The following is an 18,856-nucleotide window of genomic DNA, read 5'->3' as shown; positions in this document are numbered from 1 at the left end:
GTTTTCTGCTGGTGTTGGCTGTAAAAGAGAGGAAAGCTATTTATCAAGTCTGACAAGGGGTCCAGAACTGCAGGATCATCATAGGCATCACAGCAAAAAGAAGAGGAACAAAATAAGAAATACTAAATAGGGAATCAAGGTTGGTACAGCAAGATCACTAACATGTCAGCTTGTTTCAATATATAACAGCTGAGGAGAGCATGACAGGAACACTGGGAAATGTTTCTGTTATTTAGGGCCTCTAGGTATTACAATTCACCAATTCCTTATGAATTAGATCTTGGATCAACTTTCTGTGATTAGTGTTGTTCCCACTCAACAGATAAAAGTTGTTTCATGTGCAGAGAATTTAAGTAGCTTCTGTCAGATCACCCACGGGCAGTCAATGGCAGAGCTGGAAGTGACATTTCTTGGGTTTCCTGCCTCCTGTCTCTCATTTCTCATTCTTAGTGCTTCCACAGCAATGGCACTATGAAGTTCATTCAGGGGTCTTACTAGAAAGAGCTTATTATTAGATCTGCTACCAACTCCAGTGGCATCTCATGTGGGATGCACTGCAGGATCAAGCTTACAAGTCTATTGCTTTATTCAACAACACTATAGTATTTGTGTTCCGTGATATCCAGAGCCAAACCTTCCTTCAGCTGAAGTGGACTCCTTTAGGTATCTTTACATGCTTGTTAGAAAAAGAGAATTTAAAAGGGAGAGCACCCAAGACATAGAAATCCATACAAGCAACAGTGAAATGGTGCACAGCTTTTGAAGACAAATTGAGAAAAGAGAAACCTGGAGTCAATGTCAGAAACTCTTGAAAAAGGTTACCAAAACAACTCAATGCAGACATACAGAAATCATTATATTGGCTACCCAACAACTCTATAATCTCTAGTTTCAGTTCATTACCTGTAACTTCGAAAAATTCAAAATTTATGGAATCATCTTTTCATCATTTGCTAGCTGGCTGTTGGAGATATTTGCCATACTACAGGGAAATTCCTCATCTCAATTAACTTCTCAGTGACATTACAGTGCTTCTTTGAAGTGACAAGGGCAAAGCCCACAGCCCCAGGTGCCTCTATGAAGCACTGCAGATTAAATCTCAGCAACACACTTTAGCTTTGTCTTGAGTCCAGTACTCCAGCAGCCAGGCCAAAGTGGCTTCTCACTTGTCACTCTTGCAAGCCCTGAAACTGTCCTTTCTTGGATTTCTGAAACGGAGATATCAGGAACCTGTGTCTCAGCAGTCTCTGTCTCTTGGTGCATCTTTTGTCTAAAGTGATTGTTATGGGGGCTGCAATGAGTTGTTAGCATTTATTGCTCTGTCACAGGCTAACAGCTCCCAGTTCTCTCAGAGCATGCAGCCAGACAAGCCTGTGTTTGGAGTGGCACTTATGGGCTGCAGCACTCAAGGGGAACCACTCTCCAAAGACACTCATGAGGTCTGCAGTCTCTCCAGCATCACCGTGGACTCTGCATAGAGGAACAAAGCTAAGGCAGTCATCCAGAGTGAACAAAGTGCAAGACTTCGGTGTGGGATTTTGTCAAAGAACTTGATATCTTGGAAGGAGAAATAAGGACTGTCCTAGTAATATTTATAAATATACATGAAATATCATATCTAGGTTCTTACACAATAAATTAGTACCAAATTTCTGTTTGTAATTCAAAGCAGAGAGGAAGGGTTTATTATAAACAGGATGTCTTGCAGATAATGCTCTGTAGTATGGCCAATACAAGGACATGGTATTTTTGTTTCCATGCTGCTGTAGAGGTTCTGAGAGAGTACCAAATATGGGAGAGTTTAAAAGTGAAATCATAATTAATGAGCATTGATTTCCTTTGTGAAGTGTTGGTATAGCTTCTAAATTAAGCAACAGCAGGAAAAGCACATGGGCAAGGACTTAAGTTACATTAACTTCAAATCCCGGGATTGCTAACATATTTGGGTAGAAAATGAAATGTAAGGCTGAGGAGAACATCCATTCAACAGTGGTTCTTAATCTCACATGGGCTTACTGCAAGTGTCTGTCTGTGTAGGGATGGACAGACTTCTGGTGAAGGTGTGGGAGAGAAAAGCAAAGTTGAACCTTTCAGGGAGACCTGCCCCACTCATCTTTTTCCCACTTGCTGTTGAATGGGAGGAGAAAGTGACAATTTCCAGGTCACGCTAAGCCCATGCACAGTCACACGCCTCCCCACAGAGCTTGGAAGAGGCAGCATGGGCAAAGCTGATTATCAGGCTAAAAATAAATGCCTCAGTCTTTGCACGCAAGACAGCTACCAGGCACTGGCCAGCCCTCCATTCTACCTCCTACCATTATTCCTGCAGTCCACCTCCACCAACAAGCCGTGCAAACAGAGTGCCACATCTTCTCCTCCCAGCCCGGTTGGATCAGCCAGAGCCTGCAAAGCCGTGCACGCCCAGCCCCAGAGCAGGATCCCTGAGGCTCCACTCTCTTGCCCTCACCGTGCTCCTCAGCCAAGCCTGCCCGGCAGGTGCTGGCAGAGGTTGCTCTCCACAAATTGAGGGGAGTGCAGCGTTATCTTTTGTTAGTCCACAAGCAAAGAGCCAATGACCTGCAGTAAGGCAGATTAATTTCCACCAGCAAAATGCAAAACTCTCCTCTCCCCACCGTGCTTTGTGCAACTAATCACTTGCATATTTAAGCACCCTTGCCTTGCTGAAATTTCGTGATGGAGTTGGTGACAGAGCAAATGTCAGGGCGCATAACCAATGGCATTGTCAGTCGTGATTAATCAGCATCTCCGCCAGGCTGGCGGCCAATTAGAATTTACCATAATAAGGAGGTGACAGCCGGCGTTGCTAGGCGACCGCTGTCTATAGAGCTGGGAGAGCCAGACACATTTAGATGTTACTGTGGATTTCGACAGCGGCATGTCAAAACAACACAAGCGTCTGCCCAGTGGAAAATTTTACAGCCCAGGACTGGGCACCGGAGTGAGGCATGATTCCCTTTCAGAATAAAACATAAAAAGAAAGAGGTGATTTTTGTTGTTGTTGTTGTGGGGTTGTTTTTTGTAGTTCTCCTAAAGAAGACTTTAACCAGTCAATCATTTATATACATTTAATTAAGAGATATCGTATCACTGGAACAGGACTTTGTTACTGGGTAATGGGTTCCCATGGCTGAGCAAATGCTGATACATTTATAGGAAATTAGCAGCAGGTCAGCACAGAGACATTTATTTTCAGTCAGAGGTATTTATCTGGCAATGACATTCTGCTCCAGTGACTTATTTTATTATATGAAAGGATTAAAGAATAAAAGGAGGAGGGAAGGGGAAGGAGATGGAGAATTGAAAATAGATTGACAGCAGTTCCTATGCTAACATGAGAGTTGCTGACTCTGCACATCAAGAAAAGCTATGTTCCAACTGGGATCAATAACCTTTCCTGGACTTAAACTTATTCCTAATAGGGCAGGGGAGAGGAAGGGGTAAGGGTCCTTCTTGAGTATGCTACACTTTAATGGACAAACTGACTTAAACAGAGGAAGACAGATAATCATATCCTCAGATGAGCTATTTGGATTTTCACCAGTCTATGATCTGAACCGTGCCATATGGAAGCTCTGCTGCATGTGCTCTTCAGGTCTAAATAAAGTGGCACAAAGTAGCAGGTTTTACCTATCCTTAATATGGACCTACATAAAGCAGATGCCTGCACAAGTCTTCTAAATTATGAAAGCAGCAATGTCTACACCTTACCTCTTTCAGTTTGGTATCGCTGAAGGCTGGGGTCAGGAGGCTCCGCACATACTTCCATCTGTCATCACGAAGACAAAGGATGCTATCAAGCATTGGCTTGGATACCAAGTTTGGTTTCTAGGTTGAAAGAAAACATAATTCAGTTTTAAAACAAATGCAACTACAGCTACTCAAGACTTTGGAACTTGTGAAGATTGCTCAGGAATGGCATTGCACTGCTGTCCCATGAAGAGAGGTTCAAATCAGTCCCAAACACCAAGCTAAATGTGGATGAGTCTCGAGAAAATTTCTCGTTTATTGCACTCATTTTCTCTTGGGCTTTAAAAGTCCTGGACCAGTTCCTTTCTCAGACTGCTCCGGCTCCAATGTTCCTGGTGCTCTCCTGAGATCATCTTCACTCAACCCTGGCTTCTTTCCTATCTTTCTAGGGCAAGAGGACTTGTCAACACTCCCTCTCCCAGTGACATGAGTGCCAACGCACCGCATGCCGGTGTTGGTGGACGACACAATTTCTGGTGACAGCTGGTATGTCAGACTGTTACATGCATTTTAAAAGTCTTCAGAAAATATGTTGATTAGAAAGCAAGACCCAGTCCTTACTCTGTTTACAAGGAACACTCTCACTAAGAAGTTGTGGCCTGTGACTGTTATAGCTGCAGCATTTGGTCAAATATAGTAGCTTAAAGCACTGCTCCATGAAGTTCTATACCAAAATGATTACTCTGAATTTACTAAATCTTCCTGCCATCTAAGAAATTCTTGTCCAGAAAACAGGGATATTCACCAAGGAGTGAAAGGATATCAAAGACAAAAGAGAAAGCACATCAGAAAACACATTTCTGCCTGGAAGAAGAATCAGAAGATATCCAGTCCCACAGCACAAAATATTACATTTTATGCTATGTCAGAAGATGTTTCCTAATTGTTCCTGAAGACCTCCAATAACAGAGGTTCAATGACCTCCCCACTCAAACTTTTCCAGTGCTGTACTACTTTTACCATGGTAGAACAATATCTCTCTCTTGCTGGGACTTTTGTCTTTGTGCTGTCCAGGGATAGAAGTCAGCTTATGCTCCCTATCTTCGCAGCAGTCCATATATACAGAATGCTATAACAACCACTAAACATATTGCAGCCATCTACCCCACATAACACCATTTCACTCAATGCATATTTATCAGTTATGCTATTTAGGACTATTTGCTCAGTGTTGGTAGGGCTCCTCTGCATAGTCTTCCTGATTTACTGCTTTCTTAAGGTACAGTCCCTGTGACCCAACACGGTACTCCAGGCAAAAAAGGATTTTATTTCCCTTCCTCCCCCAAACCCAGACATTCTGCAAGCTATATTACTCTCTATTCACCCTGGAATATTACATACAACAGCATGGCACTGCACTCATGAATTGGTTTGTGGTTCCCTGCAACTTCCAGACTTCTTTCTGAACAATCACCCCCAGGAAGTTATTCCCTATCTTTTATTCTTAAAGCTGGTTACTCCCCAGAGTCATATGTAGAACATGATCCTTTGAACTATGACCATTCCCTTTAAGATTATTTGTTCAAATGAATAACACCACCTCGAATTTTAACCCTTTCTTTCATAGCCTCTTTCATCCTTACCAGCTTTCAACATAAATTGTTAGCATTCTCAGCGCCATCATCTAAATCATTAACAAAATTACAGAACAATTCTTGCAAAGAAGGCACCTTGTACTCCTCCTTTTGGAACAGTGGACTGTTCCAAAATGCATTTTAGGCATTGTACAGCAATGTCCTCCAGAACAACCACCCTAAGATAGATTGGTGGGTGTGGGCAGGTCTACACTTCTCTGGTTACAGGAGGTACAGAGACATTCATTTGTGCATGTGAGATCTGGATACTGCAGCAGCAGTACAGTTCCCCATGTCACCAGTAGAAACAGTATCCATTTTACTGGGAGAGACTCAAACAAACCAATGATGCTTTGGCCACCCCAATGCCATCTGTTGACTTCTTTTTCCTCTGACCTTTCCTTTCAGTCTTTTTTTCATTACTACAGTACATGAAAAATGAATTCTTACAACCTGTTACACACCTGGATACTTTAATATAATTTTGTGCCTCATTCTTTCTGATTTTATTGCCACTACACGCTATTTTTTTATAATTTTTATTGGAAATCTGACCTACTTTCCACTCTGTAAAAAAAACAACTTGTCTTCAGGAGCCATGAAGAACTGGCAATTTAGCTACACTGGTCTTCCACTACACTTCCTTAACTTTCCTCCTTATTGGAAGAGATTGCACTTAATATCGTTTCTTTAAGGAGTTGCCAGCTCTCCTTAACACCTTTTTCCTTTACATTTGCCAAATTCTTACTACACTGCATAAGCTTGTAAAATGCAAAACCCTGTTTTATATTACGCATAGGCTAATGGGATAGTTTTACATTCTCAGCAACACCATCCAGTGTAGTAAACTAATGTCACTGGGACAACACTACAAACCAGTTTTGAGCAAAGATGATCAGCTTTCAAGTAAAAAAGTACATATTAAACTGAAGGAAGAGATTGACTTAAGTACTGTCATCAGATGACTACTGTACAACAAAATAAGGACACTTTTAAAATGTATGTATAGATTATTCTATTTTGTACAATAACAGGGAAAACCTTGGACAGGCTGTCAGAGTTGAAACATCTCGGACTGTTTTCTCTGAATAGCCTCTTTAAATAAATAATCTGTTTTCTAACTTGTCAGTAGGTATCTTTCCTGAAGATCACAAGTACAGCTTGAAAGACCATCACTCAGTGGAGCGCTGTGTCATTTGTTACAGATATTCAAAGGCTCAGTAGAATCAAAAGAAAGAGCCTCTAGACAGCTGGATGATGCTTCCCAGCAGAAGCATCATCCTGCCAGAAAATCCTGTATGCTACCTTCTGCTTCACAGTTCTTCTGTGCTGCTAGGGCAGCCATTTACACTAGATCTTGACTCAGCTGGTCACTGAATGAGTATTCCTTAATTCCTTCATTTCAAACCCTGACACCCAGATTGCAGTGCTCCTGAGTGCTCACTGAAATCAACAGCGGGGAAAGTGCCTTGATCCTGTGAAATGCATTAGTCCAAGAAATCAGGTCATTGAGTGCAGCCCCCTAATTAGCAAACACTCAGACCTGTGTTTCAACCACCAGCTTTCACTTCTGCTTTATAAAGTGGATATATCACATCACCTCCTCAGAAATGCTAACGATACATTAACATTTCTGAGGCACTCAGAATGAAATAGCAGAAATACAATGAAAGAGCAGAATAAAAATTCCCACAAGGAAATGACCAATTTTGTCTTCCAAGCAAGGTTTAAATAGCATACAGGGAAAAAAAAAAAAAAAGAAAAAAGAAAACCAGAAAAAATTACAGGGCAACACTTGGAAAAGTATTTTGCATCCAGTTCTAAATTGAAGGCTGCCCAAACTGTGCACTCTATAAGACAAATCTTCTTTGCAAGACAAAGCTCCACTTAGATAATAACAGATGTGATATAAATCTCACTGCATTTGTCTTGAAAGCAAATTCCCTTCCTAAAACCAAACATTCACCCTAAAATGCTCCTAATTGCATAAAGACTGTATACAGCACATTCACAGAGGGACCCAGTTGCTGAACAAAAAGCCTGTTAACTATAATATTATAACTACAACACTAACTATAGCATTGCCTTTTTAGCACTCTATGACAGTAATGCTCCTTTAACGTAATTTTGGTGTGCACAGTATTTTATATATATATATAAATGCTGCAAGGATGGAAAACTAGCTTTGCCCATAAATTATTTTACTCTGCATCTTTAAAACTGGACACACAAAAATATGTTTGTGTTTATTAGAATACCATCAGCATGACTGACAGTGTATAGCAGATTTCATTTATCAGGTTTTCTTTATTTTTTCTGCAAACACTTTATTTCTAATTGCATAACCTGTGTTACAGGTTCATACAGCAAGAATGAAAATGGATTTGGTATGAGAATGAGCCTGAAGTATCTCAGTGAAAGATGAAGTGTCATCTTTTTCCAAATGGACAAAGTACTAGATGTATCTAAAAAATCTTGAGCTTATAAAAATCACCAAAAAAATTACCAGAGGAGGCAGATGTAATATTTTCAGGGGAGGTACTTTGGTTTTTGGGCAACAAAGGAGGTTGTCTTTAAGTCAAAGGAAATCAGGATCATGTTCCATCTAGCATCATCTAAATACTGAACAACAGCTCTGTGCTTCTTTCTCCTGTGTAATCAACCATTTCTGGTACAGCAATGCTCCATGAACACTACTTGCAGCATGGTAATCTCTTGCAGTGTACCTGCAAGTGCTACTGAGTTCCCACAGTCACAGACATGCCATCAACCACAACAAGGAAAATTGGATTGATTTGCTTGCAAACAAATCCTTTAAAACATGACTGCTTTTAAAAGAGAAAACAAAATAAGATTTGCAGATGGGTGGCATCTCTGCAATTAATGCAAAAATTCCCTCCCCCATAAGGTGTTCCTCAGGATGAGCCCTCAGACCCAGTTATTGGCTTATTTGTCATAGTTCAATTTGGCTTCCTCTGTGTTACTAAATAATTCAGGCAAGCGAACCTTTGGCTCTGAGGCCAAGTGGAACAGAACACCCCCTGTCCCCAAAGTTAAATCCCTTTCCCAAAAACAATGGAGATATCCAAACTGCTTCTGGTCATGGTACATGTTCTTCTCTTGAACTGTGCCCAGACCATGCCTGGGAGACAACTAATCAATACACAACACAACTGTGCTAAGAAGCATGTCAAATGGGTATCTGTAGGACATATTCATGCACTAATATCCTGACCCTGTATCTTGGAGTAAAACTGTAGCCTTCTGTGATTCATACAATATGTGTTCCTTTCCCAAGTTTGTCACTAGCAGGGTAGACTGAACCTCTGGCAGACAGCAATGACTGAACCTTTGGCAGAGAGCAATGGCTGCTTAGAGCAGAAAGAAGGGTAACAGTACCATTATGTTCCCTTAGACACCTCTTCTCATTTATTTGGCAGAAAAATGAGGGATAAATTTTTCCCAGCAGAAGGTGGTTAATGCAGCGATGCACTCTTTAAGTATCCTGAAGAGATGAATCTTCAAAGAAGCTAAAGGGTACCTTTAAAGACCTTTAAAACACATTCACCTCCACAGAACCAGCTGCTAATCTTCTCCATATGCTTTGACAACACAGTGAGAAACAAAACTCTATAAAAAACAATATCTCAGACACTTTGTTATTTTAAACATAGACTTAATGATAGCCCACTCCTAACAAAACCAATCAAAACCAAATTTCTTCTACAGGAGTCAAATATTAGCACTCAGTCTGCTCAGATTCAAACAAGGAAATAAGCTCTAGAGCACCCAAAATCCCAAATCCAAACAGTAACTCCAACACTAATTCTGGCATTAGTCATCCCTAACAAACAGCATTTGCCTTCATGTAAGCTTTCTTCTAGTCCTGCAGCTGTTGTGGGATCCAGCTTTGACTGGAGTTCCATGTCCACACTCTCCTGAACTTTAGCCCCAATCTCAACCCTACAACCCACATTAATGAGAGCCATTTGCTCCTCCTTCAGCCTTTCTTCAGTACCCACGGGGACTTCAGTATCCAGAGTTAAGCCTAAATCTGAGTTCCTCCATTTTTGGGAGATTTTTGGGATATAATCGCAGTGTGAGGAGGGGTCATTCCTCTTCCAGTCTTCATGAATGCAATGCAGTTATCTGTGTTCGCTCTAGTGGGGGATGGCTTTCTCCCCAAGACAAATTCCAGAAGTGATGAGCAGGCAGCAGTGCTTGCACATCACTGGGTTAACTTGTTCATCTTCTTATTTTCAAAAAGGGTTGATGTCCTTTTCTTGGTAAGAATGCCTTTGTGATTAGGCATTACCATCCTGTTTAAGAATTGCATTTTTAAACTGAATTGAGTTAAATGAAAATAAAGGAAAAATGAGATGGAAAGTTCATAGCTTGAAGAGAAGACACTATCCCCATACCTCAGGCAGGAATTATAATAAAATATCTTCTTAAGATTACTCATTCAACTCCCCTTGACTGAGAGGTCATCACCACCAGTTCAGCCAGCAGGTGGAACCAGTAAACCCATGAACTGCCCATAAAGTATTTCATCCAGTCAGTGGCAGTGCTGTGACACTTAACAGATCAACATAACACTTGCTCTTAAGAAGAGCAACAGAAAAAAAGTCCCTGAGATATCTCCAGGAATACCTCTTACTAAGCTTGCAGTAAGTGGATCATGAAAGTGGGAAGGCAGGAGATGCCTCCATATATTAGCTTTAAAAATTCCCTGTTGGTAAACTGATACATTATATTCCTTCCTGCATCCTTGGTGTTTTAAGTCATGCTCAGCTCTCCCTGTATTCATGACATCCAATGACATATTGTGCAGTGGCTTTTGACTGAGCCAGGAAAGCATTGCATGCTTTCAAAACCCAAAACAGAGCTCATATATGTCATATACCCTGTAGGTTATTGCTGTTTCCATCTGGAAGGCCCTTGCATACACAAATGTTATAGTCACATCTCTTCAAAACATGTAAAATTTTTCTCTGCACAAATCATCATCTCATAACGGAGCAAGACCAAGTCCTCTCCCCAAAACTAAAGCCTTTGCAGAGGGCAAAGGGCTGGCACTGCCCACTGAGGGCTGTGTGCCAGTGTGGGAGACGACTGGGTTTCTCTCATCCCTCTGCTGTGACTGTGAGGGGCCTTCCATCCATGAAACATCCAAGAGAATTGCTACACACAGGAGCTGTATCTCCCAAAGCAGGTTTGCTCTTCCTTTGCCCTTCCAAAACTCCATTTCCAAATCCTCAGATGCCACATATCCCACACTGCTGCTCCCAGGTAGCTGAAATCAATCCTCCCTTGCCTTAAATTAAAACTATGGACAAAGACACTGCTTCACAAACACATTGCCCAAAACCGTCCCAGATTGCAGCTCTGCTAATAGTCTATTACACTTTAGTCCCCTCTTCTTTGTTAGACTAAAGCAAGTTTGATTTTAGTATATATGATCCAGAAGGTGATCTTACAGGTTCAGAGAGGGGGAAAAGAAATCAGCAAACTTACACCAAAATACATATATTGCTTTGCAGTTTCATAAAAGCATCCAGTAAAAGTTTTCAGCTTAATTGAAATCAACATGTCTGCAGAGAAGAGGAGAAAATGTGCATGAATTATCTATTTCATTAAGCTTTTAGGTTCTCCTTGGTCATTAGGGTTCTTCAAAAGCGTGTGACAGGGTAGAATTGGTTTCAGTGATTACAGCAATTGTCTTTCACTCTATCAATCAGACTACACAAAAAGGCATATCCAAGCAGGTTCTTTTGTTATCAAGTCAGGATCTTCAGCAACTAATAACTACTATTCCTAATTACTCATTGGAAAAATGGCACAGCCAGCCCCAGCTTACAAGCAAATACTGGCTATTTTTCCCCTCTGTGGCAAGCAGCCTGGAAACATCTGTTCTTCTCTCTGCAAACATTCTCTTAAGCCATGGTTTTGTCAACAGAAACCAAAGCAAGTCGTTGCAATGAGGTAAATATAACCATCCATAACTGCTAAAATAAACACATATGGCTTCCTACAGCCTGACCCAAACTGATGCAAGTCACACATTCCATTTGTTGGTGTAAGCAACACCAAAATTAAGTCCATGCATTCATGAGTTTGCATATGGTGGTCAGTTTGCACATTTGGGATCAAAGCAATCAAAGCAAAGAAAAAGTACTTGCTCTTAATTAATTAAGAATTTTGGTATTATAAAGAAATTCATGTTGTACTATAAAGCCTATACTCTATAGACAGTTTCTGCTGAGAAGCAATTTTTAAACATGTTTAAATCCACTTTCCAGCTGACATAACTGGACTTTTTAATATTGGATAAAGTTATAAGACTATTAAAAGCCTCTCTGTTTATACAGATTTCTCCTCAAGGAAAGGTTGAGAACCAGAAAGTTCCTTTTACAGTATGTAAAGAGTATTTGGAAAAAAGCAGTCCCCAATAACTTTTGGTACACATATATTGCCATGCTTTCAGTCTTTGGCATATGTAGGAATTACAGGCAAAGCCTATAAGAATATTGTCTAGATCTTTTATTTACACAGGACCATTGTATTCCATGCTCTGCTCATCCAGAGACAAGTCTGCAGTAACCTTAAAGCTTCTGGAGACTTCCAAGAGAGATTTTAAGTACCACTCACCATCCCACTGCATGTCCCCTTGGCTGCTGATTTAAATGCCTTGGGTATGCAGCTAGATACCTCAGAAAATGTTCACCCAAAATGAGCACAGAGTTGCCCAAGCTGTCATGACAGCAAGGTAGGAAGAGTCCTACACTTCCTTAAGGTTTTACCACCTTTCTTCTCATGGACATAATAAAATGTATTCCAGAAGAGAGGTCACTACAGCTGGGATCAGGGATGACTCCCTTTCTTACAACTGCAGAGTGAAAGAAGCCATGGCCACTGACAGAACAAAACTCACAGTGGAGGAAAACCTTGTAACTCCTTCCTGTGGATAAGGGTAGGAAGAAAAATAAGGAAATAAGAATAATGAAGGAAAGAATTATTACAGCAGGAGTACAGGTTAGGGGGAGGGAGGGATAGTCTGAGGCTGCAGAGATTCACTAACTTCTCTTTCACGAATACCATGGACACATAGAATTTGGCATTGATTCAACAAATAAGGTTGCAAGTGCATCTTCTCAAAGAATCACCTATAAGTTTCTAGGTGGGGTACCTCACAGAGAGATGAGTGCCTTGGAATGATTTCCAGCAGGTAAATATATGAAAGCCTTTCTCTTGCACTCTGGGCAATTTGTCATGGGGGACTGCACTGGAGCAGCCTGGCTCCACCACCTTGTGATTCAAAGAACCATGTTTATTGCTACTACATTTTCCACAGCATCTGAGTTGCCAGCCCGTTTCAAAGGCACACGTGAGGGCCATCTCCTCTCAAACATCATATGCATAGATCTCCTACCTTGGACAAGGTTCAAAACTGCTAAGCTTCCATTTGGTGATTTCAGCTGCTGAAATCAGTAGCTCCAAGGGATTCAAGGCACCTCAGAACATTAGCTATGGCTAAGCAAGAGTTTTAAATCTCTATTGTCAAATTAAGCTCCTCAGATAGAGGTTAAATGCTTAGGATCTTCTGGTCACTAGCAGAGGTAAGCAAGGCAGGTGAAGGGGAGGCTTACCAATGGCTTAGTTTAAAAATATCACATTTTTACTTGGAGAAAGTATATATAAGACATGTCACTTCTTCACGTACTTCAAATTTTATTGATAATTTTAGTTTGACCTCTTCCACTCAGGTGTTGCAATACAGAAATAAAATTATATACAGGCCTGTATAGCTTAAAATCTCAAAGCACCAAGAAACACTGAAAATAAACAAGTGGCTAAGTAGCTAACTAGGACCTAAAGGTGAAAGACATTTCAAAGTGTTTCTATCAGTCTTCCAAGCTGCCATGTAGCACCTAAAACTTGTTGCCTAATGCCCCATTTCCCATGTGACAACATCCTGATACACAAAATATACTTCAAACTGTCATTTATCTAACTTGAAACAGAAAATTTTGGATTAATATAGCAAACTGATGATCTCCAATATGTGCAAAACAACCCATGGAAAAAGTATTTCACCTATTCCCTCCAATGCCAAAAAGAAAATTTCAAAACAATGTCAAACAAAACTGATAAAAGTTTTCTTTTGAGGCCTCCTAATGGTTTAAAAAACAAAAAATGGGTTTAAGATGATATTTAAATCAAACTACTGGAAGAAAAGGGCTATTAAAAATTAAAAACACGAATACAGCTTTCAGCTTAGGAAGTCAACCATGGGCAATCAGATGTTAGGGGGACATTTTACAGGAAATACTGCTCTGCACTTGCTCTGTTCTTCTGCTCCTTCTCCAAGCATAAGCTGCTAGTCAAACTTAGAACACTCCTTGGCTAAATACTTTAATTTTTATGTTACCTTTCCTTTGAAAAGTCATTCAGAAAGAAAACTCCAGGTCAACTCTAATGGCAGAATGACAAGCTGTCAACAAATCATATTTGCAGTACCTGCTCAGCTGAAGAATTTGAATTCCCTGCCTGCTACTTCACAATTCTTTCTAATTACACTAAGTGGATATTTACACATCAGGGAAAAAAAAAAATCCAAGTTTCATACAGTAAGATTTCTACATCTATCTGTCAAAACATTAATGTATTTTTCTGATAGCAGTAGCTGCTTTCATTCATCATTTATTTGTCCTTCAAGAAGAGCTAAGCTATAAAACTTTCTCAGAAGTTGCACGGCACATTTTCAGCATTTTAGCTTCCAAGATTTCATATTTGTGGTTATTGCCTAGTTTCAATCAAATTTTAAAAATCCTAATTTATGAAAACATGTTTTGACATGCTTATATGAAATAATGTTTGTGCATTTGCCTCCTACAAATTAATTTGAGCATAGCTAGAATTAAATGTTTGTCATAATTTCAACAATAATAAAGTCCTATTGCGCACAGATAACATTACAGGACTTATGAGTTCCCTGGAGCTCACAATGTCTGTAAAAAGGCTTTAATTCACAAACCACATGTAAGCAGAGTGTTGCTTACATCACTGTTACTGATTTCTCCAAGGAGAGAAGTTGAAACACTCCTCTGAGTATCAGCAAGTACCTCATCCAAATAAATTAACAGTATCAGCTACTTTTGTATCCTTAAACACTTAGACTTGCAATATGAAGCAGTGTGGATTATGAAACATTAAGCATATCACCATTATTTTAAGAATTCTAGGATAAAATAAAATGTTAAAAACAACAAAATGTTAAAATCAATAAAATGTTGAAAACAAGAGTTCTAGGATAAGATAAAATGTTTAAACCAACAAAAATAACAAAACCCCACAAACTGGAGTCCACACCCCAGAGCTCAGAGATCTCTTTCTGGCCAAACAGGCCTCCTTCAGGTGATGCAGCATTTAAGGAGCCTTTCCCACAACTCTTCCTTCAGTTTTAGTGCACTGTTACCATGACAGGAAACCAGAGGGATGGTTCAGAGCCTGAATTCTCCCCACTCACGGTGCCCCAAAAGCCAGCACCAGCATTTTGGGCACTGACAAGCTGGAAGCTCAGCAAACACACACAAGGGCAGGGTGAGATTTGGTGTTTGGAGTCTCTTTTATTGAGTGCCCGGGGAAGGAATGTGTGCCAGCCATGAGAACCAGACACCCGCAACCTTGCACTGAGCACTAACCCCCAACAGCCAGACCCAATGGAATGGCAGTCAGTAACCTGGCTGGAGGTTCAGCCTGCTGGGATTTCCTGTGTGAAAAAGGAAAGAGGTTTCACTCTCTGGAAGGACCAGACACCATTGCCGGGCTGTAGCCATACTCAGCACATGCATCACACCTGACCGCATGCACCCAGCATATTATTTTTATTTGCAAGTTATTAGAATCTGCACTTCCAAGCCCAACTTTATTGGTGGGTAGGAGCTGTAGTTCCCAACCATCAGTGCTGGCCAGCACAGCACACATTCCCACATCACAAAAATTCCTTTTGCATCTGTACGTACAGCTGCTTCTCTCACACTTGAGGTTCATGCTGAACACCCCCAGCATCCAGCAGCCTGAAAAATAAAAGGGATCTTGAAATAGAAAAAAATAATCCTCTGTGACATGTGTAAACCCTGCTGATTTTTTTTTTTTTACTTAGAATAAATCTTAACCCTAGGACAAACCTAAGTTTTTATACCAAAAGTGACTGTCACTGCCAATATAAGATAAATGCTGCCACAAGCACAAAGGGAAGAACTGAAAAAAGTGAAAAAAGAGAGCTGCCCCACTTGACTACAAGGAGGGTCATACAAGGGAGAGCCATCCAGCAGCCAGGGCATTTAAAGAACATGTAGGGTGACACAGTGAAACGTCAGCTAGGGAGAGTACATTCTTTTTAAAAATTCAAATCAGACATTAAACAAAAATAAAACCAGAGCTGGTTAGAGAAACTTAAAGTCATGAGGTTTGCAAGAAACTGTCAATATTGCAAAATCAATTTCTTTCTCTAGGCTTTCTGGAAGAAAAGAAGGAAAAAAGTTCTAGAAACTACCTTTTTATAGATGTTCTCCCAACAAAATAACTTTACCTTGTATATTGAAACTACTTTTTCTTTACACTAAAAGCTGTAACTGAAACAAATTATTTCAATCTACCTTTTATTTTTATTTTGGCTTTAAACTGTTCAGAATCAGATATGACATGAAATATCTGTTTTCCGCACATTTCCTAATCAAAATCACTAGGGCAAAGGTTTATTGTTTGTAGGTTTTTTCCCTAAATTTTTACTGTTGACGTACAGTATAGGATTCCAACAATTTATACTGCAGCAAATTACAGTTATATTAGGAGGATACTAGAGAGCAAAGTAAAGCATTAAGAGGTTTGAAAATCATAGGCTTAGTGCAGTCTTCATATCCTAAAGCATATGCAGAAATGGGTCTAAATGGATCCAATTCTTTAGTTATGTTATCATATACTGTTTTTCCCCCCACAGGATCTCTATTTGATTTCTCAAATTTAGGATTTCTAGAGGAAATAATATCCTGAAATATTTTAACCTTGCACATAAAAACCCCCAAAACATTTCATGTGAAATTAATCAGTCACAAACTCAAGATTCTCCTCCTTCAGACATAAAGCTCACATGGTCACTTGTAGAAATTCTTAGTAATTTGTAGAGTTCTGTCAGCAGAGAGCGATAGCAGTAAGTCAATCTCCGTTAATAATTTTTTGTTGAGTCTGTGTTTACTCAGATTCTTCAGGGGCTTATAAACTTAAGCAGTTTGGTCAGATTTTCAAAATGGTTTTTATATCCAGCCCTTAACACTAGAGGGAACAAAGCCAAAGCCAAAGAAATAGACTGGGTTTATTTTCCTCACAATAGATAAATAACCCTAACTTTTCTCTAGGCATCATCACCAAAATAGCAAGACCATTTTGACTGAAAAATTCTAAATGGAAAATACTAATTGAAGCAGTGAAACTATGATAATCTACAGAAAGGAAAACATTGTAATGGGAGACATTGGGCAACTTTAATTATAGAGCTCACCATTGCCTCTGCAACAGTACAGCTTCTTTGGAACTGATGGAATACCAATATAGGCCTGATGACATTTAAACTTGACTGAAGGTCAATGACTGGTTAAACTGGAATGTTTCTGAGCCACTGTTAAATTATTCAGAATTATTTTAGGAAAGCTGCATAAAAAGTGCAAGAGTGCAGTTTTAGCTTCATCTAAATGCACACTGAGAATGGAAAAGGAAATGGGGAAACTGTCAGTTGCAATTGCCTTGAAAAGGGAAAAAAATAATATCTTGTGTACCTTCAACTTAGAATTAATCTAGCAGAAGAGAAGACTGCAAGACAGTTCTTGTTTTTACTACTTATTTCCCCAAACCCTTTATTCCAAGAGCAAGCATGAAAGAGAAAGATGAGGAATGAAACATTATTTCAGCAAAGAATGTGATTTTTTTTTGTTTCTGTTGCTTAAAACCAGTGAGAAGAGGTTGGCAGGAATAAATAATTAATAATCAACAAGGCCTTACTTTTGCTGCAGGACAGTTGTTTCCTGATCTCACTATATATGTTGCTGAATATGTATCTGTGAGGCTAAATGGAGTCTCGTTGAGCCACCACCAAGCCATCAGAAACAGGTGAATGAACATGGAAATGTGCAGTGGCCACGTTTGCTCTAAGTGAGGAGTGCTCACTACACTGGAGAGCTGTGAGACACACGTGACATTCACATTCTCTGGACAGAGAGACATAATTCTGTCTCTCAGGAGAAGCACAGAGAGAAGAAGAGAAAACAATCTTTATCTCTGCTCCTTTGTTTTCCCCATATGGAATGTGTTATGGGGATTGTGTACCTGAAGTGATTGCTGGATTGGATTCTGGTGAAGGTTGTTTGGATTCAATGACCAATTGGATCCAGCTGTGCCTCGGACTCTCAGCAGAGAGTCACGAGTTTGTTAGTTACATAAGTAAGAAGTAATAGCATAGTATCTCTTTAAATAGTATATTAATGTAACATAGTATAGCTTTAATAAAGCAGATGCTTCAGCCTTCTGATCTGGAGTAGACATCATCATTTCTTCCTGCATCTGGGATTCACCATGTTTTTACTATAGACATGCAGCGTAAAAAATTGAATTTTACACCCTTCATCCTCGTCCCTTTCCCTTCTAAGGGTGGTGAATTAAACGCTGACAATACATCAGCAGCAGTGGCAAGTGTCCTGTGACTTTCCGTGGTCGTGGTCAGGAGCTGTGTGCTCACAGTGCAGCACTTCCATGACACACAGCAGCACCTTCCCTTCCCAAGGCTCAGATCAGCCAACTATTTGCTACCAATTATTCACAACAAATGGTGCTAAGATATAAGGTGGTTACTATAGAAAGGGGAATTCTCCCTAGGGAGTAAAACAATAGCTGCCAACTCATTCTTCAATTGTGATCCTCCGGATTTGTAGCTGTTACACGCAGTCAGCGCTGAGGAGTGCATAGTCTCTGAACATCCTTTCCCATGGAGGTTTCATTTTTGCAGAATGAAACTTACATAGTGTAGGTCACAAGCAAAGACAACAGAGTGGCAGAAATTTTCACTTAGCACAGATCTACCAGAGTTAATTGATAGGTAGAAGAGAACTTTCCAGGCTGTGGTCAGAGAACCACTGCAAATTAACTGCATCAATATAAGATGCTACGACCCCATCAGCTGTTTACCACTCCCCCTCTATTGGAGATAACCACAATTTAAATGGAACTGGTGGAGAGCCCTTGTGAACACTCGTCTGCTTCAGTGCTAAGTCAGCCTGCATGGTTTTGGAAAAGTCCACATTGACACAAACTAAGATGAATTCGCTTCTGAGCTGAACCAAAGGAGGAATGCTCATGTGATCCATGTTGTAGGCCTTGCTATGGAAACAGTGAGTCCAGTTAAGACATCTTAACAAAAGGTTGTTAGCATTGTGCTAGGTAAGAACATTATCATAAAATAAAAA

The 18,856-nt window shown here is 40.0% G+C and overlaps 1 protein-coding gene across 9 annotated transcripts in view; it reads right to left on the bottom strand.

The window, feature by feature from the left end:
• Nucleotides 1-18,856, bottom strand: part of TBXAS1 (thromboxane A synthase 1) — a 242,173-nt gene that overhangs the window by 96,119 nt on the left and 127,198 nt on the right. For all 9 annotated transcript variants that reach the window (XM_085568338.1, XM_021536482.3, XM_085568344.1 and 6 more), the window contains one exon: nucleotides 3,730-3,846. In XM_085568338.1, the coding sequence (XP_085424464.1) occupies nucleotides 3,730-3,846 (117 nt within the window). The remainder of the gene's footprint in view (nucleotides 1-3,729; nucleotides 3,847-18,856) is intronic.

The sequence above is a fragment of the Lonchura striata genome, chromosome 1A (assembly GCF_050655825.1).
Source record: "Lonchura striata isolate lonStrDom1 chromosome 1A, ASM5065582v1, whole genome shotgun sequence".
NCBI classification, from domain to species: domain Eukaryota; kingdom Metazoa; phylum Chordata; class Aves; order Passeriformes; family Estrildidae; genus Lonchura; species Lonchura striata.
Note: the sequence above shows the minus strand (reverse complement) of the source record. Positions and strands in the feature narration are given on the sequence as shown.